A 20,039-nucleotide genomic window follows, 5' to 3' on the forward strand; every position below is an offset into this window, starting at 1 on the left:
GATGTCAGACCAGAGGCTACGCAACATTGTTGATAGGAAAGAAAAAACAATAATGGAGATCAGCACTGCAAAGAAAAAAAAAAACATTTTCCCACCTCAAATTACAAATAAAGTAGTTTTGTTAGAAACAGTTTGTAAAATCAGGAATAAAAAAACCACCCCATTCACTTCACTATTCATATGAAGCCAAAAGAGAGAGAGAGAGGGAAGAAAACCGACGCCATGTCCTCGTCTCTCTTTCTTAATCCCTCCCTTGCTCTCGGGGGAAATGTAAAATATATATTTCATTTTGTTTTCTGGACGCGAGGCCGTGAGCAGGAATCTGAATCTGAATTCATAGTCGGAAGGGAATAAAAAACTAAAATGCACACTTCCAACTTCTGTCTTCCAGAGAGGAGCTGTATCTGTGTAGTGGCTCCAGAAAAAAAAAAAAAAAAGGCTAAACAAAGTGAATATCACTCCCATATGTTGGAGACGCACGTCCAGTCCCAGTTTAACAGATTTTCTGACAGTTTTCTACGGCTCCCGTCTCTTTACTATACTATTTCTTTTTCCTTTTTTGTTTAAAAAAACAAAAAAAAAGCACAAGTCACGAGGGTCTGGAGAGAAACCTGAGTGTTTTTAATAAACACGTCCTGTGAACTCTGTGCTCTCGTCTCTGTGAACTTTAAATTCTTCACTGCGAGTTTTGAAATTCCTCTCTCAGTCAGGTGCAGGAGGAGCCAGAAGCACTTCATCTTCAAACTGTCATGGATTCTCTGCAGGCGATTTTGTCGATTAAAAAAGCTCGGGAGTCGGGAGTGGTAGAGTTTGTCACTGAGCTGCGAGGACATGGTCGGTTGGTTGTTTGTTTGTATTAGCTAATAGCTACTGCACATGAAAGGCTGCGCTACAGGTAGATCCCACCTGATCTACTCACTCATTGTTTAACTGACAGATGAGCGTGAAGAGATTTTCGTAAAGAGAGAGAGATGTTTCCCAGCTTCAGAAAGTCCAGAAGATTAAAAAACTGCGACAGGAGAATAATGTGGAACTGTAACATGGTAAAAAAAAAAAAAAAAACCTTTAAAACCCGTTCACCAAACATAAACATGACATCATCAAACCCTTAGGTGACTGTACGACATCCCAGTGTCTCCACAAACACCTGGAGACTCCATAGTGGATACACCTGTGTGTTGCTTTCTCTGTTTGACCCTACTGTATGTGACCCTTGGTAACCACGGTGATGGTTAATGTCACAACAAAGCCATGAATCTGAGGAGGTTTTTGTCTCACTCATCCAGAGTTGAATCTAAAACAACTGGACTGAAAAAAACCTCTTGGAAACATCCGAGTCGGATCCAACTTCCTCTGGGAAGTTCAGGTGAAGTCTGCAGAAATGCTGACTCATGGTAAGTGAAGCTCAAAATGCATGAGACAACGAACACGAAGCCCTAATGGACTTATGGGTAAATCTGTCTGTGAGTCTGTGAGTGTGGACGCTGTGGGGACACTGGGATTGGACCAACTGTTGCCAGGGAAACTGTTGTTATAATGACCAGACTCCTCTGCAAATTTCATTCCAGCAAACAAACCAATCAGCTTCATTATCTCTTATCGTAATAACACACATACACACACATACACACACACACACACACACACCAGTGATCTATGATTAAGGCTTGACTGAAGGTTGTAATTGAACATTAGATATGATGCCGGTAATAAACTGATAAACTTTCTCTTCTTTTTCTTCTCCTTCTCCCCTGCCCGAGTCTCATTTCTTCTTTAGTAAACTATAATAACTTTGTTTATGAAACTTTGATATGAACGTCGCTCTGTTATTGTGACCTTGAACTGGTCGTCTCGTATCTAAGGTATCTAATGTAAACACACTGATGCAGAGATGAGGGCTGTCGTATCAGATTGGGACGTAAAAAAAAAACAAAAAAAAAAACAATGTCAGCTTTTAGATGTGTGTGATCCGCCCCGAGCCTTATCTTTATTTTTAATCAATATACTCAATATAAACAACATTTATTAGGTCTGTGAGTGTAGAAATGCTGATATAGGATCAATAAATACATGAATATGAAAAGATTGATCCAATATTAACATCCCTCCTCGACAGAACCTGATAAACGTCGGCTCGGGCGCTCAGTAGCCCCGTCCTCCCACATTTTGGTTTCCCAGTTATTTTACGCTCTGCCTCCGTCTCACACCAGCTCCACCTTGGAGTTGGGGTAAACGGCGACGACGTCGTAGCCCTCGGGCGGCTGCACTCGGGCCTTGGCGTGGGTCTCACAGTACAGATTTTCCTCGATGAAGAAGTAGCCTCTCTGCTTCAGGTTGAGGCCGCAGTCGTCGCACATGAAGCACTCGGGGTGGTAGAGCTTGTCCCTCGCTTTGACGATGGTGCCGCTGGTGATATAAGAGAAAAGACGGAGACAGTGAGGACACAAGGACGAGGTTTTCTGGTTTTACACTTTACAGTTGTTAAGACTGAACAAAACAAACCAGCACAAGATATTTTGAAATGTTATATATAACATATATGTCTGTATATCAAGAGTGATGTTGATCACATATTGTACATGTGTAGATAGAAGTTTACAACAAACACCAAAAATCCATATTGAAATTTCTAAATTTCTATTAACTAAAATGAAAGCAGAAGTAAGCGGAATATTTGTGTTAATATAAGTCTTAAATAGTTATATCTTCCGACAGCAATCACTTATATAGAGTGTTTGGTCTGAAACACGGGTCTGTCAGTCACTCTGTTCTGCTGTAAGCCGAGGAGAAAACTTTCCTTGTATCCTACAACCTTTATCCAATGAGGAGAGAGAACGGCATAAAGGGGCGGTCCTCTCTGTGTGCAGCCAAGGGATCATGCGCGTGAATGTGGTGACGTAGGGACGAGGGCGGGGACTGCTAACTCCATCGGCTGACAAGAAGTTAGCCAAAACGACCGGATCGCTTACTTCTGCTTTAAATTATTACTATGAAAACATTATACATATATATTGTTGAATGATTTGAATAATTGAAGATAATTTAATTCAACTGTTTCGACATCTTTTACATTCAGGATGAGGTTTCCTCCTGTAATGTTTTGTTTGTCAAGAAGCAGAGTTGTTGTACTGTTTGACTGTAAGCTGCTTTTTTTGTTTTGTTTTTTAATAAAGTTATTTCTATTTGAACAACATGGATTAGAGTGACTGCTCACAGAGGAGTGAGTGAAGACCACAGGTAAATATCTAATTTATTAAAACAACATACAACAGTAACAGTTTATATATGTATTTCTTATTGATTTCTCATTAAGTTTAAATATGTGACTTGAATAGAGTTAATACTCTTTATACATGCATGTTCTATTTCCTATGGACATATATGGAAATCCAACATGTGCATGTGTTTATGAGTTGGGTCATTTACATGTGTACAACATGTTTCAGCCTCCCTGAAGACTTTAGACAAACATAAACAAACATTTATTTTTATTCTCAGCCTTATATGCAGTGTGTTTGTGCAGTCTGCATATGTTTGTGAAGTCTTTGGGGAAAAGTGGAGCAGAAATAGTTGAACTCTCACAGAGTCAGGCTGCCGAGGATGAAAATGGATAAAAATGCATAATAGGAAAATGATGCAGCGACGACGCCAACTGCAAAAAAAAAAAAAACACAGAGCGCCTTAAAAGGGCGACTGCAGGCAGCATCATCTTCATCATCTTCCTCTTCCTCGCTGCAGAGCACAGTCAGCTCTTTAAAGGGCAGCGCGGTGACTCACAGCTGTTCGTTGAACTATTATCAATGCAAATGAACTGTTATCATATTTTACAGCTGCAGTTTGAATGCATCTCATCACCACTGGTCATTTTCTGAACAGTCTTGTGTTTTAATTCTGCGGAGCTGGTCTCTGATCAGCGCTGGGTTGAGTCAGAAATCACTCGCTCATGTATTCGAGGGCGTCGCTCACTCAGATTTTCCTCTGTGAGGTTTTGGAGCCGGCGAAACGTTTCGGTCACGAGCTTCTTTTTTTAAAATCAGTGGAGCCGCAGCAGTCGCAGGATAAACTCCTGACACCGTCCTCGTCGTTGTCTGCTGTGCTTAAAAAAAAAAAAAAAATGCTATAAAATATGCTGCCGGCCGGGTCATAACAGCCTCATTGTGCCATGCCATGCTCCCACAATGCACTCTTGTTCAGCCAATGACATCACTGCTTACCTGCAGCTGCTTTAATAGAGGAGAGGGGGAGGGCGGGGATTACCGGTGCATGAGCTGTCTTTGGCAGAGCGGGGTGTGCACGTGCATGTGGAAGTTGTATGTAACAGTGTGTATATGTTCCTAGGTGTGTGTGTGCACAGTGTGTGTGTACAGTACAGTGTGCGTGCGTGGGAAAGGGTGCGGACGGCGGCTTTGGTTTAATCATTAAAGTGATAAATGGCAGCAGATTTGACTGAGGCTTGTTGGTGCAGGAGTTCAGCTCTTTGTCTCAGTGAAGAACCTGAACTCACCTCCAGGTAGTTTAACTTATTAACTTTGTCACGACAAGAAACATCCTCCATAACTTTTAACCGCAAATGTGAGAATAAATCAATTAGATTTTGAAATCCCAAGTTTCCTCTTTGAAGTGAAAAGTAAACTTGATGTAAACTGTAATGAATGAAGGCGTCTCTACAGGAATGACACACTGTTATAGGAAACAAACTGAGGTCATGATTGTTATGATTCATTCAGTGACACTTACACGATGCCGTTGCAGCAGCGTGTGCACTGGGGCAGCTTCTGCAGACCAGGCATAGGACTGGTGGGGATGGGGCTTCCCAGTTTGGGGATGGGAGACCGGACTGGAGACTTCAGGCTCCTCATCCTCTCTGTCGGGGAAACACCTGGGGGAAAAAAACAACAGAGTAAACACAGAAGCTCTGGACACTGGATGGTTTTAAAGAGCTGACCAAGGTGACTCAGGTCTGATAACTGATACAAACATGGATCAATATTAGGGGGGAGACCGTGGGTGAGACCCTGCCCATCGACCCATCAATCAATCAATTATATCAATCACATCAATCACTGTCAATCACCATCCGTTTTGCCTGTCCACCTGCCTCTACCCCCAGGTAGAGGCTTATGCACCCAGGTCTACCTTTGCTCTTGATGTGACCAATGGAAACCTTAAATCGACATCCCCTGTTTTATTTAGTTTTTAAAAAAAGTTTTTAGTATGTTTTCATCTGAACTTTGTATTCTAAGTATTTTAACCTATTTATTGCACTCACCGCACTTTCTTTCTTTCTCTTTTCTTGGTGTATGTTTGCCATCGTTACTGTTGTATATTCTGGCGTGTATGTATGTATTGTATGTTTATATTCAGTTGTTTCTTACGGCGCTACTTGCCCAAGACAAATCTCCCTCGCGGGACAAAAAAAGTTAATTTGATTGATTTGATTTGAATATTTATCTGATCAGCTTCCACTTAATGCATCATGAGTAAGTTTCACACACACACACCTCCCTCCTCCCCCCTCCACCTACAGTACAGCTGTGTGTTAACCTGTTGGCTTTAAGGCATCAGCAGCAGCCTCAGGTAACAGCAACTCTTCTATCATCTGTCTTTTTGTTTTGTTCTTTTTCATTTTTGATCGATGATTTTTCCAACTGTTTTGTTTTAGACATCAAACGCGGTGACGAGTCGGATCATGCAGCTCCGTGTCACCACCACTGTCGTTCTCATGCATGGACTAAAAATACATCGGTGTTAACACGGCCGCGGCGCTGCTGCTGCTGCCGTCATGAAGCTCGTACTGTTTCGAAGGGGTTTATTTTTATTGAGCCTGTTTCAGAGGTGTTGATTCGACTTTACGATCTCTCTGGGGGGTGAAACCCGAGGTGCTGTCGTTACACGTCGAGGTGTTTCTCTCATTTTGCTGCTGCTGCTGCTCATTGAGATAAATGGGGTGGGTTTAAAGTAATGGAGACTCTGGCTCCCGCTCAAGATTCAGCTGCAGCTCGTTGAACCCAATAAACCGACAGCAGAGACCAGTTTGGGAGAAAAAAAAAATCTTAAACCTGCAACTTCACCCACACTCACAAGACTCTGGACGTTTTGGGGCCGAGGCCTCGTCCAGATCTGATCTGATCTGACACAGATCACGACAGAATAGAAAAACCAAACTATGGACACGCTCTGATCCTCGAAGACGACTGCTGACCTCAGTGTCCCTGTAACTTGAGGTCATGTTCATCGTTGACCTCGTGCTTTTCTTCACAAACAGGACGTCGCCACTTGTTTCCACTTCCTCAGTTTCTCCGCTGCATTTTTTTCCTTTTTTTCTACACGTGATTATTCTGAAGAGGTTCAGTTGTTTCCATGAAATTCAACCCGGTGACAAAAAAAACAAGAGGGAAAAACAGTTCGTCAGTCTTCACGGACATTAAATGTGCTGATCCTTTATTGATATAAAAAAATCACTTTACTTGGCATAAAGTGTTGTTGTTTTTACCACAGAAAGCTGAATTGTGAGAATGGATCTGTCACGTCTCCTCTCTCTCTCTCTCCCTGACCTCTGACCTCTCCATGTCCCTGTGATTCACTCTGTTGCAGCTTTTTCCTTGAACTAATTCATCAGTCAAACAGAAGCTTGACAGGACGAAGAGTCCGACTTTACGCATCACACCGGTCTGTTACCTCCTCGACGTCGTGTGACGTTCAAGTCTCAGCTGGAAAACTTCCCCATGCATCTTAAAGAGGAACTATGCAGGATTCTTACTTTAACTATACTATATTTTTACCTTAATTAACCAGCTTCAGAGTCCTAGTGCTGGTTAAATCAATGACTTGTAACTTGTTCCAGGGAGAATGGAGGCTCTCTGCCTTCCACCTAGCGTCTCTTGGCTGAAAACCAACCTTGTAAGATCAGAGCTCCTACCCGGTGTCCCAGCTCTCGTCTCTGCGGCACCACCACACAAACGCACCCCGCCGTAACCCGTAATCTCTTGTTTATGACAGATACGACTACACAAATATACACATGGTAACATGGTAGATGATAAATAACGATATCCACCGCTCCATGGATTGATTTCTTGCCGGCTTCGTTGAAAACAAATGCACATGGCCGACAGGAGGAGGAGAGTTAGCAACGCAGAGGAAAAGCGATCAAACTTGTATAGTTCCCCTTTAACTTTTCATTAAAAAATATAATAAAATACTAGTTCACATATAAATATCAGTACAGAGTGGGAACAGTGGCTGCTGCTGCTGCCTCCTCCATGAATAACATATTTTTTATGAAGTGCGATCATCTCCAGCCCAGAAGTGTTTAGTTCTGCTCGGCTGCAGGAATGCATGAAAGGAAGGAAGGGGCAAATTTAATACTGGATATCTGGAGCTGCTCCCAGGGGCTCCGAGTGCAGCGGCCAGGGGCAGATCAGTAAAATCCTGCACTATACAGATATATATATATATACACACACACACAACATCCCTTCACTGATGACGACGTGCCAGCAGAGGCTGTTCAGACCTCTCACACAGTCTAACGACTCTGCACCTGGCACCTGAGTCAAAGCACTCTCAGTTCACCTCCGCCTGCTCCGTGGTGCATTTAAGGTCTGCTCGCATTAGCCGGGCGTTTTATCCCTGGGATTAATGTCAGTGTTACCTGCTGATACTTAACCTTCTGATGGAAAATACCTTTTTATGTGCAGCTCTTGTGGCTTTTTGAAAAAGGTCACGTATCAGGAACGACAGACAAAGAGCAGGATGAAGGAGCGCTTGTTTAGTCTTTTTTTAATAGACTGACTACTTAAGACCCACATGCTCTGCTGCAGCTGCAGACAGACACACACACACACACACACACACACACACACACACACACACACACACACACACACACACACACACACACACACACACACACCATGTTTTATTTGACAGACAGTGACAAGCTGGCACATTACAACATATCTCGCCCCACGCAGCATTCATGCCGCTCGAGTGTGTCCTCCACTGTGACTAATATCAACCAGACGTATTGTAAAAAAAAACGGCCACACACTCGTGTTGGGGCTCGTCTCGCCGCGGCCTGCAGTCGACTACAGAGCTGCGAAGCCAGGAGTCTGAGAGTTTAAGGCAAAGCGAATCACAATATCGAAAGATAAATAAACAGATGTAATAATATACGTTTATACAGCTGTTTCGTGAGATTTTTCAAGGAAGCCAGAGATTTTTTTCAAAAAAAAAAGAAAAGAAAAAGTCTTGATCTGTTTCCCCGACCGTGTGCAGACTAGAGCAGGTTCCAGTTAAATCAAGAGTTATGATGAACAGGGTTTAAGGAATAAAGAAAGTTCAAAAATGGATCAGGGGTCACACACATGCAACCAGAGGGAAAGATATATTATCCCAAGAGAGAGAGAAAAACACTGTAAAATACAGGAAACCCTACTGACATAATCATCAGTGACTTATAATAATAAAATAAAACCAAAAGTTGAACTAAGATCAGTTCTGTATCACTGTGCTAACGAGTGGATGATGTGATACTGTGTGTATGTTGAAGCCGCCCGTCAGACAGCCAAAGGGTTAAACCCCCCTCACAGTTAAAACCCCATGTGGACTCCCACCAGACCATGAAATCCTCACAGGGCTTTAAATCTTGTATCTTTTTCAGGTCTGTTCTGATCCGGTCAGTATCTGGAACGCTCCTGCTCCTTTTTTTTTGTTTTTATAACTCTGAACTTTTTATCTTCCTCACAACATCACAGAACCGCATTTCATTTCAGACTGATGAGACGTTCATCTCATCTCATATCCATCACTTCACTGTCTCCTTTTAACTTCCCACAGGTTTTCTAAATTGTGACACACAGTGAGATAAAAGTTTCAGATCAAACTCCAAGAAGAAATCAATAATCAGTCACGTTTTGATCTTTGAGAGTCTCACGTTTCCCTCCCTCCTTTCTTCCTTTTGTGGTCATTACTCATCAGTGTTGTGTCGAGCTGCCTGCTGAACAAACACCCCCCAGGAGCCGATGGAAAGTCTGGAGATAAACAACATGAGGTCGAAAATATGATTTATCTTCTTTTTTTTTGGAACTAAATAACCTTTCTGGAGTTCTGGGAAGGCCTGAGGTCTCAGAGAGGTCACCGGCCCTCATGTTTATTCCTCCGTCCAACTGTTAAAGAAACACGTCCTCCCTCCTCCGCATGTCCTCTCTCAGCTCATTTCTTTAACGATGGTGGAGAAATTATAAAGTTTTATCTTTCTTGCTCTTCAGAGTTTTAACTCCTCATCTTCACTTTCAAAAGAAAACAACACACAGAATCATCCTGAGTTAAAGTTTGTTTTTTTGTTTGTTTGTTGACTGTCTCGGCGTTAAGCTCCCTGATTGAGCAGCTCCCTCTTTTCTGTCCAATCTCGACGGAGCCTGAGGAATTCTGGGTAAACTGACACTCTTATTTGCTTTAGCTTTAAAAGCCCCTGAAAGTCAACATGGCCTCTACAGGAGACTCCTTCAAGCAGCTACAGTGATTTAAAAGCCTGACACAGAGGAATGCATTTCAGAAAGAAACAAAAAAACAGGAATTTCTTCATCTGATGATTTCACTTGTTTTTGTTTTTTAGATTTAAAAAGAATTCATTTAAAAAGGGGCGGGGTTTACTGACATCTGCAGATGAGACAGGAAGCTGTCAATCAACCTGTCAATCAACCCACTGACAGGAGACTTTCCTTTTCATCTCTTTAATCCATCAACAGTTTCACTCTCTCCTGTTTCTTCTGTCATTACCATCTGTTTTTTTGTTCCCCCCCCCCCCCCCCCCCCCCCCCCTCCCTCGTTGCTTTGAGTGTGATCTTTAAACACGAACTGAAGTCTGAACCTGCTGCTGCTCCTGGTGCTGCGGATCATCCCGTGTTGGTTCGCACATCAAAGTGTTGAACCAGATCTGAGATCAGCTGCGGGGGAGACAGACGGTCTCCAGGGAAACAACATCAGACTCTTTGTAAAAAAAAAAAAAAACTGATACTATCAATGTTTTTAAAGTCTGAAGCTAAAAACACTGGCACCTTCGTCTCCTTAAAAACAGCTGCTACAGATGTTTTCTTATTCAGATGTTTATTCGTCTCCACGATCAGTGCGGTAACACAACACAGACACGCAGACACACAACACAAAGGTTGAGTGGATCTTCTTGTTTGTGTGATTTCTAAACTTCTTTGTGTTGGTTCAGTGCAAACAAAATAAATATGTGTGTGTTGTTGTTGGAGTTACTACTGTTTTGGGTATCTGATGAGATATCTATTCTTTTTATTTAGGGATGAACGATAACTATCGGTACAGATAATTAGTGGCAAATACACAGATAGATAAGTCAGATAATGATATTTCTAGAGGGAATTATATATAATCAGCCAATATTGCCCTGATTTTGCTCATTTTCAGTTTCCGTTCGTCCCCTGTGTTGATGATCGGTATCGTCGCTGGTTATGAGAAGCAGGAAGTTATCAAAATAAATCGTAAATTCCTATTTTCATTCTGTTTCCTGCAGGTTCACAGTGATTCACACGGTGCTCACAAGGGTCACAACATTAATCACTGACTCTCTGTAACGGGTCGTAAACCGTCTTCTCTGAATTGCTGCTTTCACAACTTCTGTCACAAAACCTGGAGAGGCGGTTTTTAGTTTTTGTTTTTCTTACAGAGATTATCGTCATTTTCATCATCATCATCATTATCATCACCATCAGCGTGGTCACATGACTCCTCCCTCCTCCGGAGCTGGAATGCGGCGCGGTCAGGAGTCGGACAGGAAAACCATATTTCTCACTTTATTGTCCTTTGTGAAGTTGTTTTTGCAGTAAATTGCCTTAAAAAAACTTCCCTCCCCTGTTCATCTGTGCGTGAGCTATTTAAACCACTTCATCTTCCTCCTGCTCTCCCTCTCTCTCTCTCTCTCACCCCATCCTCTCTGTCTGTGTCTTTCTATATAAGGAAAGCTATGCCACTGAGACAGAGGAGTTCCCTCCAGCCGGGCCTGACTGAGATCTTCCTCTGGCTGAAATCATTGGAGGAAATATCTGCTCAGTAATTTCCACTGTCGACACATAAACAACTCGACTTTAACGAAACGCTCCAGGACCGTTGCATCGATGCGTGCAGGTACACCCGGGGGTATAAACACATTATAACTGCCCTGTAACCTGCTCAACAGGTCGTTCTTGTCATTTCAACACTTTTTTATCCTCCAGCCAGTGCAGCAGATTCAGACTCAGACTCACAGGAGCCGACATCAAGTTCCTGCACAATAACACAACAGAAACTTACAGTAATCTCATAAACAAACTCCTCCTACCTCCGTCCTCCGCCTCCAGGATTCCCTGCAGGTATTTGAAGGAGCCGGACTGTTTGGGTTCAGAGACGGGCTCCTCGTAGTCCTGCAGCATCTTGTAGACGTCGGACTGCGGGTCGAAGCCGTTACGACCCGGGGGGGAGTGGACGGGCGGCTCTGGGCTGAAGGAGGCGAGAGAGGGAAAGACGTATTAATGCCAAAGCAAGCGAAATCACTTTACTTACTCTACTTTTTTTGTTTATTTAGTCAGGACAATGCATATTAATGAACAGTGAGTACTAGAGTACCCACAGTAAATACACCGGATTTAGCACATGTGCTAAATTACATCCGTAGTCCCCAAAACAATACAACAATTAACATAAAAAGTCCATAAAGACGGAGGACCAGTAGATAACAGAAAATGTACATAGTTACAGGGTTGGGCATGATTCTTTAAATTGTAAAAAATATATAATCTATATAGCTGCAATTAACATGATTCATTGAAATATAAAAATATATATCTATACAGTTGCGATTGACACGATTCCTTTAAATATAAAAATATAAATCTATACAGTTGTGCTTAACATGATTCGTTGACTTACAGTATAAAAGAAAAATATATATCTATACAATTGCAATTGACATGATTCATCGAAATATACACTCAGTGTGATGTGATGTGATGTGATTGTGACGTGATGTTTGACAACGGCAGGAGTAAAAAGGTCTAAAGAAAAAGATAAAACAACCAGAGAGAAAGAAAACCTCAGAGATGCAGCTGAGAAAACTACGGAGGAAACGCAACAACACTTTCCTCAGAGACAGACTGTGAGCAGCAGCATGTGTTGCACTGTAGTTTTCTGGTGGCTGCACAGAGTTGTGTACTTTTTACGCTCTACATGTGACTCCACAGACGTGAAGTCTTAATCACAGCAGCAGCTCGGAGCCGCGCCGTCGTCCATTCATCAAGTTTCTCCCCCAAAAAAACCTCCCAGGACGGATCATCACACTCATCGGATCCACTCAGACCTCAGGGGGACGGGAGGGAGCGAGGGGGGGGCGGGGGGGCCGACAGATGTGTCCAAACCCCGACACACTTTACTGCATGTCTGTCTCCAGACAGAGTGTGTGCGTCTGTGTGTGTGTGTGTGTGAGAAAGCCTGAGTTAGTGAAAGTGAGACTGAGAGACAGAGACAGGAGATGAGCAGTGTTAAAGTGTGTGTGTGTGTGTGTGTGTGTGTGTGTGTGTGTGTGTGTGTGTGTGTGTGTGTGTGTGTGTGTGTGTGTGTGTGTGTGTGTGTGTGTGTGTGTGTGTGTGTGTGTGTGTGTGTGTGTGTGTGTGTGTGTTGGAGGGGATTTTTACTGGGAGACTAAACACACACATTTATTGTCCACTTGAGGAAACGCACAATAACAAATGGCTTTTCCAGATTCCACACATCCATCTGTGCAGGTGTGTGTGTGTGTGTGTGTGTCCATCTCTGTTGGACTATTACAGCTGACTGTGTTTATGTGTGTGTGTGTGTGTTTTTTTTACATAACAACACACCTGGTGAGGCGTTAACAACACAGAGGTTGATGGATTTTTAGAGGCGGCCACCGGAGACTCGCTCTCGGTTTCCTCCTGTGATTTTCTCACAGGAACGAAACCGAACTGATATTTTATCATCTGATACACTGTTAAAAAAAACTGAGTAAGATAAGAGTCACTGATAGTGAATTTACAGATTTTTTGGAGGGAATAGAAACACCTGACTTCCCAAAAAGTTCCCATTTGGTAACATTTTTTTGTCTTTTTGTTTGTTTTATTCAGAATTAAAGGAGAATTCCGGCCATTTTTGACTCCTAAATCGTTGCCATGATGGTCACCCAGTGTTGGGGGGAGCAAAAAACGCGACTAAAATTGATGCAGGCAAACCAGAGTGCGCTAGTGATAGCGACAACGCTAACCCATGGGGACAATTCTTTCAACCAAACACTCAAAAAATAATCAAATATCTATGGTACATGACTGGAATCCTTACGAGACACCACTGAACTCATATAGTTACAGTATAAACAGTACAAACTTTGTGTTTGTTGTGTTGCATGTAGTCATCACCTCAGACAGCCGAACTCTGAAACATCCTGGGAAGACATTACTAAGCGATCGCAGAGCGCCTGCTCTCCCCGCCACAGAAACTAATACTTTTTCCTTGTTGTGATGATTTCTTTACAAAAATAAACGATTGAGCAGTGCAGTGGTAATGTCCATAATATCTCAGACCGTTTATTTTTTATAAAGAAATCATCACAACAAGGAAAAAGTGTTTGTTTCTGTGGCGGGGAGAGCAGGTGCTCTGCGATCGGATAGTAATGTCTTTCCAGGATGTTTCAGTGTTCGGCTATCTGAGGTGAATGACTACATGCAAAAACACAAAGTTTATACTGTTTATACTGTACACTATATGAGTTTGTTGTGGTTGAAATAATTGCCCCCATGGGTTAGCGTTGTCGCTATCCCTAGCGTAGCCATGGTGTAACTCCGGTTTGCCTGCATCAATATCAGTCACGTTTTTTGCTCCCCGCAACACTGGGTGACCATCAGGATTCTGATTCTCCTTTAACCACCAGGAAACTTTAACCCCCTCCTCTCTGTCTCACCTGTGTGTGGCGCTCAGGCTCAGGCCGCTCATCTTGCTCGGCAGAGACCGGTCTCCGTTGCTGCCTCCGTACAGTCCGGCCGGGTTGTTGTACTGAGCGTGACCCTGACCCTGACCCTGACCCTGTCCTTGTCCGTGTCCGTGTCCGGTCCCGTTGCCGTAGCCGTAGCTGTGGCCGTTGTTGTTGGGTCTGGAGTGTCCGTTGTTGAGGTGAGCAGCAGCAGGCGGGGCGACGGGCTGAGGGGACTGAGGTTCGGGGGTGTACGAAGGTTTACGGCTGTAACCGCCGTATCCGCTGGTGATGGGCCGGAAATTCTGCTACAAAAAGAAACAAAAGACAGAAACAGAAGCAGGTTTTTTTAGAGAAAAGTAAACAGAGCTGTTAAAGTTAAGAATCTAGTTTCATTAGACGAAAACAGACGGGTAATGGATTTATTACAGAACGCACCATTTACGCTTCGGTTCAGCAAATGAGGGTTAAAAAGAGCAGAGGAATGAGAAAACAAGCAGAGCGGTGGCCTCGCTGGAAAAACCACAATTGTTTCTGAGGCGAGGAGAGCGGTCGACGCTGAGCAGCACTGAGGTCGGAAAGAAAAAAGCTTTTTCCAGCTCATTTCTGCTCGTCCCCCTCTTTAATAGTGAAGGTTATTAAGACGGAGCTCGCATTAGATTCCCTGCAGATGTTTCTGTCAAAACAAATTAACTTGTGTGGAGTAAATATTGAAATAAAATTTGTTGTTTCTTCTTCTTCTCCTTCCCCTTCTATGAAGTGAGGAGTTTACAGAAGCTGATGGAGCCGAGGCTCAGAACAAGACTGAAGTATTTTCTCTCTGCTGTTTAGAGGAAGAAGAAGCTGCAGCAGGAACTAATGCAGGACAGATGCACAGGCACCTCCACTTAAACCACTGTTTACTCACTGAGTGTTTATCCTGAGGTCAACGCCCTTTTCATGCATTTGTAAAAGAAAAAAGAAAAAAAAAAAGGTTACATCACTGAGCGGCTCAGTGTTTACACGACTATCAGCTAAACTGCAGTGATAGCGCTGAGAGCCAGAGACCGGCTCGTCCGGCTCAGACACTGAAAACATTTACAGATAAAAGTTTTATTGCATGGCTTTCGATGATGTCAGCATCTGTTATGTGTGTGTGTGTGTGTGTGTGTTGGTGCTTTGAATTTCAGAGATAGCAGCAGCAGCAGCAGCAGCAGCAGCCGCAGTGATGGTGATGGATGGTAACCGAGGGAACAGGGCTGCACACGGTCACACGTCCAGACTGTAAACATTTCAACTGAGACCAAGAGAACTGTTTACAAGTGAAGCAACGAGAGAGAGAGAGAGAGAGAGAGAGGAGTCACTGCCGGTCAGACTGCTGCTGCTGGAGCTATGAGCCACTGGAATGAGTGTGTGTGTGTGTGTGTCTGTGTGTGTGTGTGTGTGTGTGTGTGTGTGTGTGTGTGTGTGTGTGTGTGTGTGTGTGTGTGTGTGTGTGTGTGTGTGTGTTTGGGCTGGTTTAAAGTGTCTTAGCCGCAGGAGGTGGGGGTTCACAGCCTCTCCAGACAGGACCCCTGTCATTTCAACAGATGGGTCTGCTGGATGTCATCCTGCCCCCGCCTGGACCACACACACACACACACACACACACACACACACACACACACACACACACACATGCACAGGTCTTCTGTAATCAGCATTTTCCAGCGTGCAGCTCTCTGCAGACCTCCTCCTCCTCTTCATGTACACCAACCAAACAACCAACCAACCAACCAAGCGGCCCACATCTTGAACCGGGGGGAGCGCGCCCTGTCATTGCTGCTGCCTGCTGCACTTAAGACAGATGATTTTCAAGAAATTCAAAACCACTTCTTCTTCCTGCTCGTCTGAAAAACCTCAGGCAGTAAAGACGGATCCAGCAGAACACGCTTTATACCGATAGCCATTCATGGTTATAAGTTTGGAGCAGGAGAGCCCCTCCACCCCCCCTCAACAAACCCTGTTTGGGCAGGACGTCAGAAACACCCAGCGCTCTGCGGCTTCCTCTCCGAGTAAACCAGACACTGTGCAGCTCGGCTCCCACCACACGACCAAACAGCACAGACCAGATTCTACTTATTATCCCCAGCCCCTATTTGCACAGATGTTGTTGGACCTCATGTGATTCTGATTTAAAAAAAAAAAAAAAAAAATCTCCAAACTGCTGCATTTCATGAAACCTTAGACCAATAAAAGCAGCGGCAGGTAGAAGGGTGTTGACTCAGATGAACTTTTCCTCTCCTGTGACCTTTTCCTATCTTTTATTTCTACTGACAATCCATCTTACATCTTTTCATTTCCTGAGGAGAAACTGAACTGAACTGAACTTCCCAGAACTGGAAGGGTAAGTTCTCCAGAACAAATCACTGCTGCCCTTACACGTCCTCTTTTTTTTAAATATATATATATACGTAAGTCTTAATTAAAATCCATTATTCACAGCTCATATTTAGACAGGAGCTAAATCTGCAGATAACAACCGGTACAATAACTGTATCATAGTCAGACAAGCTTATTCATGCCTGAGTCTGGAGAATAAAGGAGGCAAGAGGAGGGAAATCCCTGAGAGTGTATTATATTACACGCTCCTGCAGTGGCAGGACAGTAAAGACATTACATTTATGACTCCTGATCTGTACAAACATGACATGTGAGGGAGGAGGAGCGGCCATCACACACGCAAACCTATGTGGCTATATATTCAAAAGAAAAACAAAGGAGAGAAAAAAAAATATTATGATCTTGTTTTACTGACTCGAGGGGAAATGACCCTGAAGAAGAAATCGAGTTAGTTTTATTTGCATAGCCCCAAATCACAAATTTGTCACAGATGGGCTCAACCATCTGAGCAGCAGCAGCAGCAGCAGCAGCAGCAGCAGGTTTCTATCCTCAGACGAAGAAGAACAGGAACCACAGGGAAGGAGAACTGGAGGTAAGTTCGGTCCGATGTTTTACTCTTTTTAGGAAAGTTTTACAGTTGGAAGGAAAGACGAGGTTTGTACATCATAAAATAAATAGAATATGCAGGTCATGAGTGCACAGATTCCTGAATTATAGCTCTGAATATTCACCACAGAGCTTTAAAGTTCATTGGACAGAGCTCAAACCAATCAGAGTAACGATCCAGATGACGACGTAAAACGTGTCAACAAATGTGGTTGTTGTAGTTTTGCAGGAGCGATGGCGTCTAGGGAGTTTGTGTCTGGTGTCTACAGATGTTCGACCGACGTTGCGATGGCTGCTCTTCAGTTTCCGCAACGTTGCATGTACAGTAAACCAAAGTTGCTAGACGTCGCTTCTCTGTTGTCATCACGTTAAATCTCAACTATGTTTCCAGGGAATTGGAAGTCGACCTCAACGATCTGTAAAGTGAAACGAAATCTCTGGCAGGTTCATCTGAATTCAGCCAGTATACGTAGGCATTTTGCATTTGCAAGGTCAAAGTAATGTTCTGTGAACTTAGTGTGACTTTGACCTTTGACCACAACAAAATAAACAATCTGTTCATCAACTTTGTCCAATGGCTGCTCCGAATTAAAAAAAAGAAGAAAAAAAAAAGAAAGACACTATTCGATCATGAATGGATGAGGTTATAGAGCATCTGTCCCTCGTTGTAGCAAACAACAATATTATAATGTTGGTTTTATTGAAAATTGAAACTGAAAACAGCTCCACAGAAACAGAAACAGGAGGAAATCAACATCAGAAGAGTCAGAAGGATCCCGATGAATCCCGATCCCTTTGTCGTTTATCAAACCGATATCGATATTTTCCCAGTGCAGCTATTGAAGGTGTCAGACTGGGTTTTTTTCTCCCCTGCACCTGAATGCACCAGTTTTTCAGTGGATTTCCTTGTCGCCAGCCGTGAGCACATGTTCACCCATTCTCACCCTCACACTCCTGCCTGAGATGGTGTCACTCCTTCTGTTTCCAGCTCCTTCTCCTTCTCTCTCTCTCTCTCCTTCTCTCTCCCCCCTCCCCGGCCTGTTGCCCAGATATTTGCTTTTAGCTGGATGGCAGATTTATAAGGCAGCACATCTGGCGCTCGCCTTATAAAAATGCCAGTTTGGTAACATTCAGGACCTGTAAGTGCTTTCAAGTTGCTCTGAAGGTATGGTGGCTCGGTCTCCTTTTATGATAGGAGATCAGCTGTGAGCCAACTGTCTCGTTAAAAAGATTTATCCAAGCTTTTCCACGTCTGAACTGCACACGGGGCTTAACGTCGATCCTGTGGTCGAAGGCGACAGTGACGACGCTATAATCTGCTCTGTGCCTGCCTCGTCCCGTCGCCCCCCCGGTAACCTTATCTTGTTTCCTCCTAATGTAGACAAAACAGTTTGGGATTAATAGAGGAGCAGCTTCAGTCGGTCAGTCGATCTGCTGCAGGAACTCAACCTAACAAGGCCGTCGTCATCTGTCCGTGACATCATCGATTTCCTAATGTCTCCCTCTCGACAAAAAGCTGCTCTTTCATTTTCTCCCAGATCTCGACTGCATCATTCCTCCTGGCTCGGAGGAAAAGGGAGGAACAAAAAAAAAAAAAAGATAACTCAAAGCAGTAACCGGGGTATTTATGAGAACCAACACTGTGTGTGCTCATAAATCCGGGGCTGCCATCTGATTTCACCGAGCTGTTTTACAGTGGTAACCAAGCATGGCTAATGGTTTGGGATGACCGACCGCGTATGTCCGCAAGTGCCAAAGATGGAAGGAGAGACACAAAGACGGAAAGAAAGAAAGATATATATATAATGGGAGCAAGAGTTGATTTCCACTTGTGTGTGCGTGTTTTTTTTTCTGAGCTGAGGTTTTTTGCAGCCGAGAGGAACCCGGTGCCTCCATCCATCACCCGGACCAAAAGTCGACCTAAGAGTAATAAGAGTTCGGATGGGAGAAGACGTCAAGTTACAGTTTCAGCGACCGCAGTTTGGTCGGAGAGGAGGGGTGAGACGAGACGAGAGGAGGGGGAGGAGGAGGAGGAGGAGGCTGAGAGCGAGGAGGAAAAGGTGGAGGACCCTAATTGAAATCATATGCTGGTGTTTAACTGAGGACGGGGACCTCAGCCTGCCTCACCGGAGACACACACACACACACACCACACACACACGCACACCTCCTGCATGGTTTAATCCCTCTAGACCTTCGAAATTAAGCTTTTCACATGGCGCTCTGCACCACTAACCAAACACAAACCAGCCCTTTATGGCTCCCTGAGTCTGGCCCTGGGCTGCAGAGGTGGAGGCTGGAGGAGGGTGGGGGAGGATGGAGGGGAGGATGGAGGGGTGGAGGGGTCATAACTGCAGCGGTGGAATTTCTCATCCAAGAAAATGTGTTTTATTTGATCAATTTTCAACTAACAGCTCCAATAAATAATAATAAATATAATAAAGCCATTAAAACTGAAACATTTCGTGGTTTGAATTAAACGTGTTGTGACGCAGCCAACGACACTTTTTTTTTTTTTACGACGCGGCCCCGACAGTTTCAGGTGAAGGCGCTTAAATTATTTCGGTTTGGACTAAAACGTTTGTGTGTGGTGTTGATGTAGAGAGAAAGCCACCTGTGTTAAAGTAAACTAACAACCTTCCTCTGTGTGTGAAGTGAAGCAGAGCGGATGAATTAACCAGTGTGACTGAGCAGGATTCATCTGGTTGGCAGGAGAAACACAGTTTTAGTAGAAGGTTTCCTTCTGTTAACTTCAAGACATAAACAAAGCTCAGTGAAAGAAACTGACGAATATAAAAATAGTGATTTTGTTTTTCTTCTCGGTTATTACGGTAAGCAGTTACCTTGGTGACTAACAGGTTGATCATTTCCACAGTTGAACAAGTGTCACTTTCCTCTTAAAGTGAAAAACAAAGGAAGTTTAACTGGCTGTTAATACTAACGTAGCTACGTAGCAACCAAACAAAAACAAAAAAGCATGGTGCAACACAGCAGATAAGCCAGGATAACTTTGACCACTTTGGAGTTCAGTATTGTCAAGACTATTTATTATGGGTTGAGCTCAGTGTGAAAGGATTAACATGGATTA

At 43.6% G+C, this 20,039-nt stretch overlaps 1 protein-coding gene across 1 annotated transcript in view; it reads right to left on the minus strand.

Annotated features, from left to right (window-relative positions):
- Positions 1-575: 575 nt before the first annotated feature.
- The window catches only part of pdlim4 (PDZ and LIM domain 4), a 47,530-nt gene continuing 28,066 nt past the window's right edge, over positions 576-20,039 (minus strand). The window contains exons 4-7 of the mRNA XM_083987276.1: positions 13,976-14,292; positions 11,348-11,505; positions 4,738-4,879; positions 576-2,406 (exon numbers count right to left, since the gene is read on the minus strand). Of these exons, the coding sequence (XP_083843402.1) occupies positions 2,202-2,406; positions 4,738-4,879; positions 11,348-11,505; positions 13,976-14,292 (822 nt within the window). The 3' untranslated portion in view covers positions 576-2,201. The remainder of the gene's footprint in view (positions 2,407-4,737; positions 4,880-11,347; positions 11,506-13,975; positions 14,293-20,039) is intronic.

This window comes from Trachurus trachurus, assembly GCF_905171665.1.
Source record: "Trachurus trachurus genome assembly, chromosome: 14".
Taxonomy (NCBI): domain Eukaryota; kingdom Metazoa; phylum Chordata; class Actinopteri; order Carangiformes; family Carangidae; genus Trachurus; species Trachurus trachurus.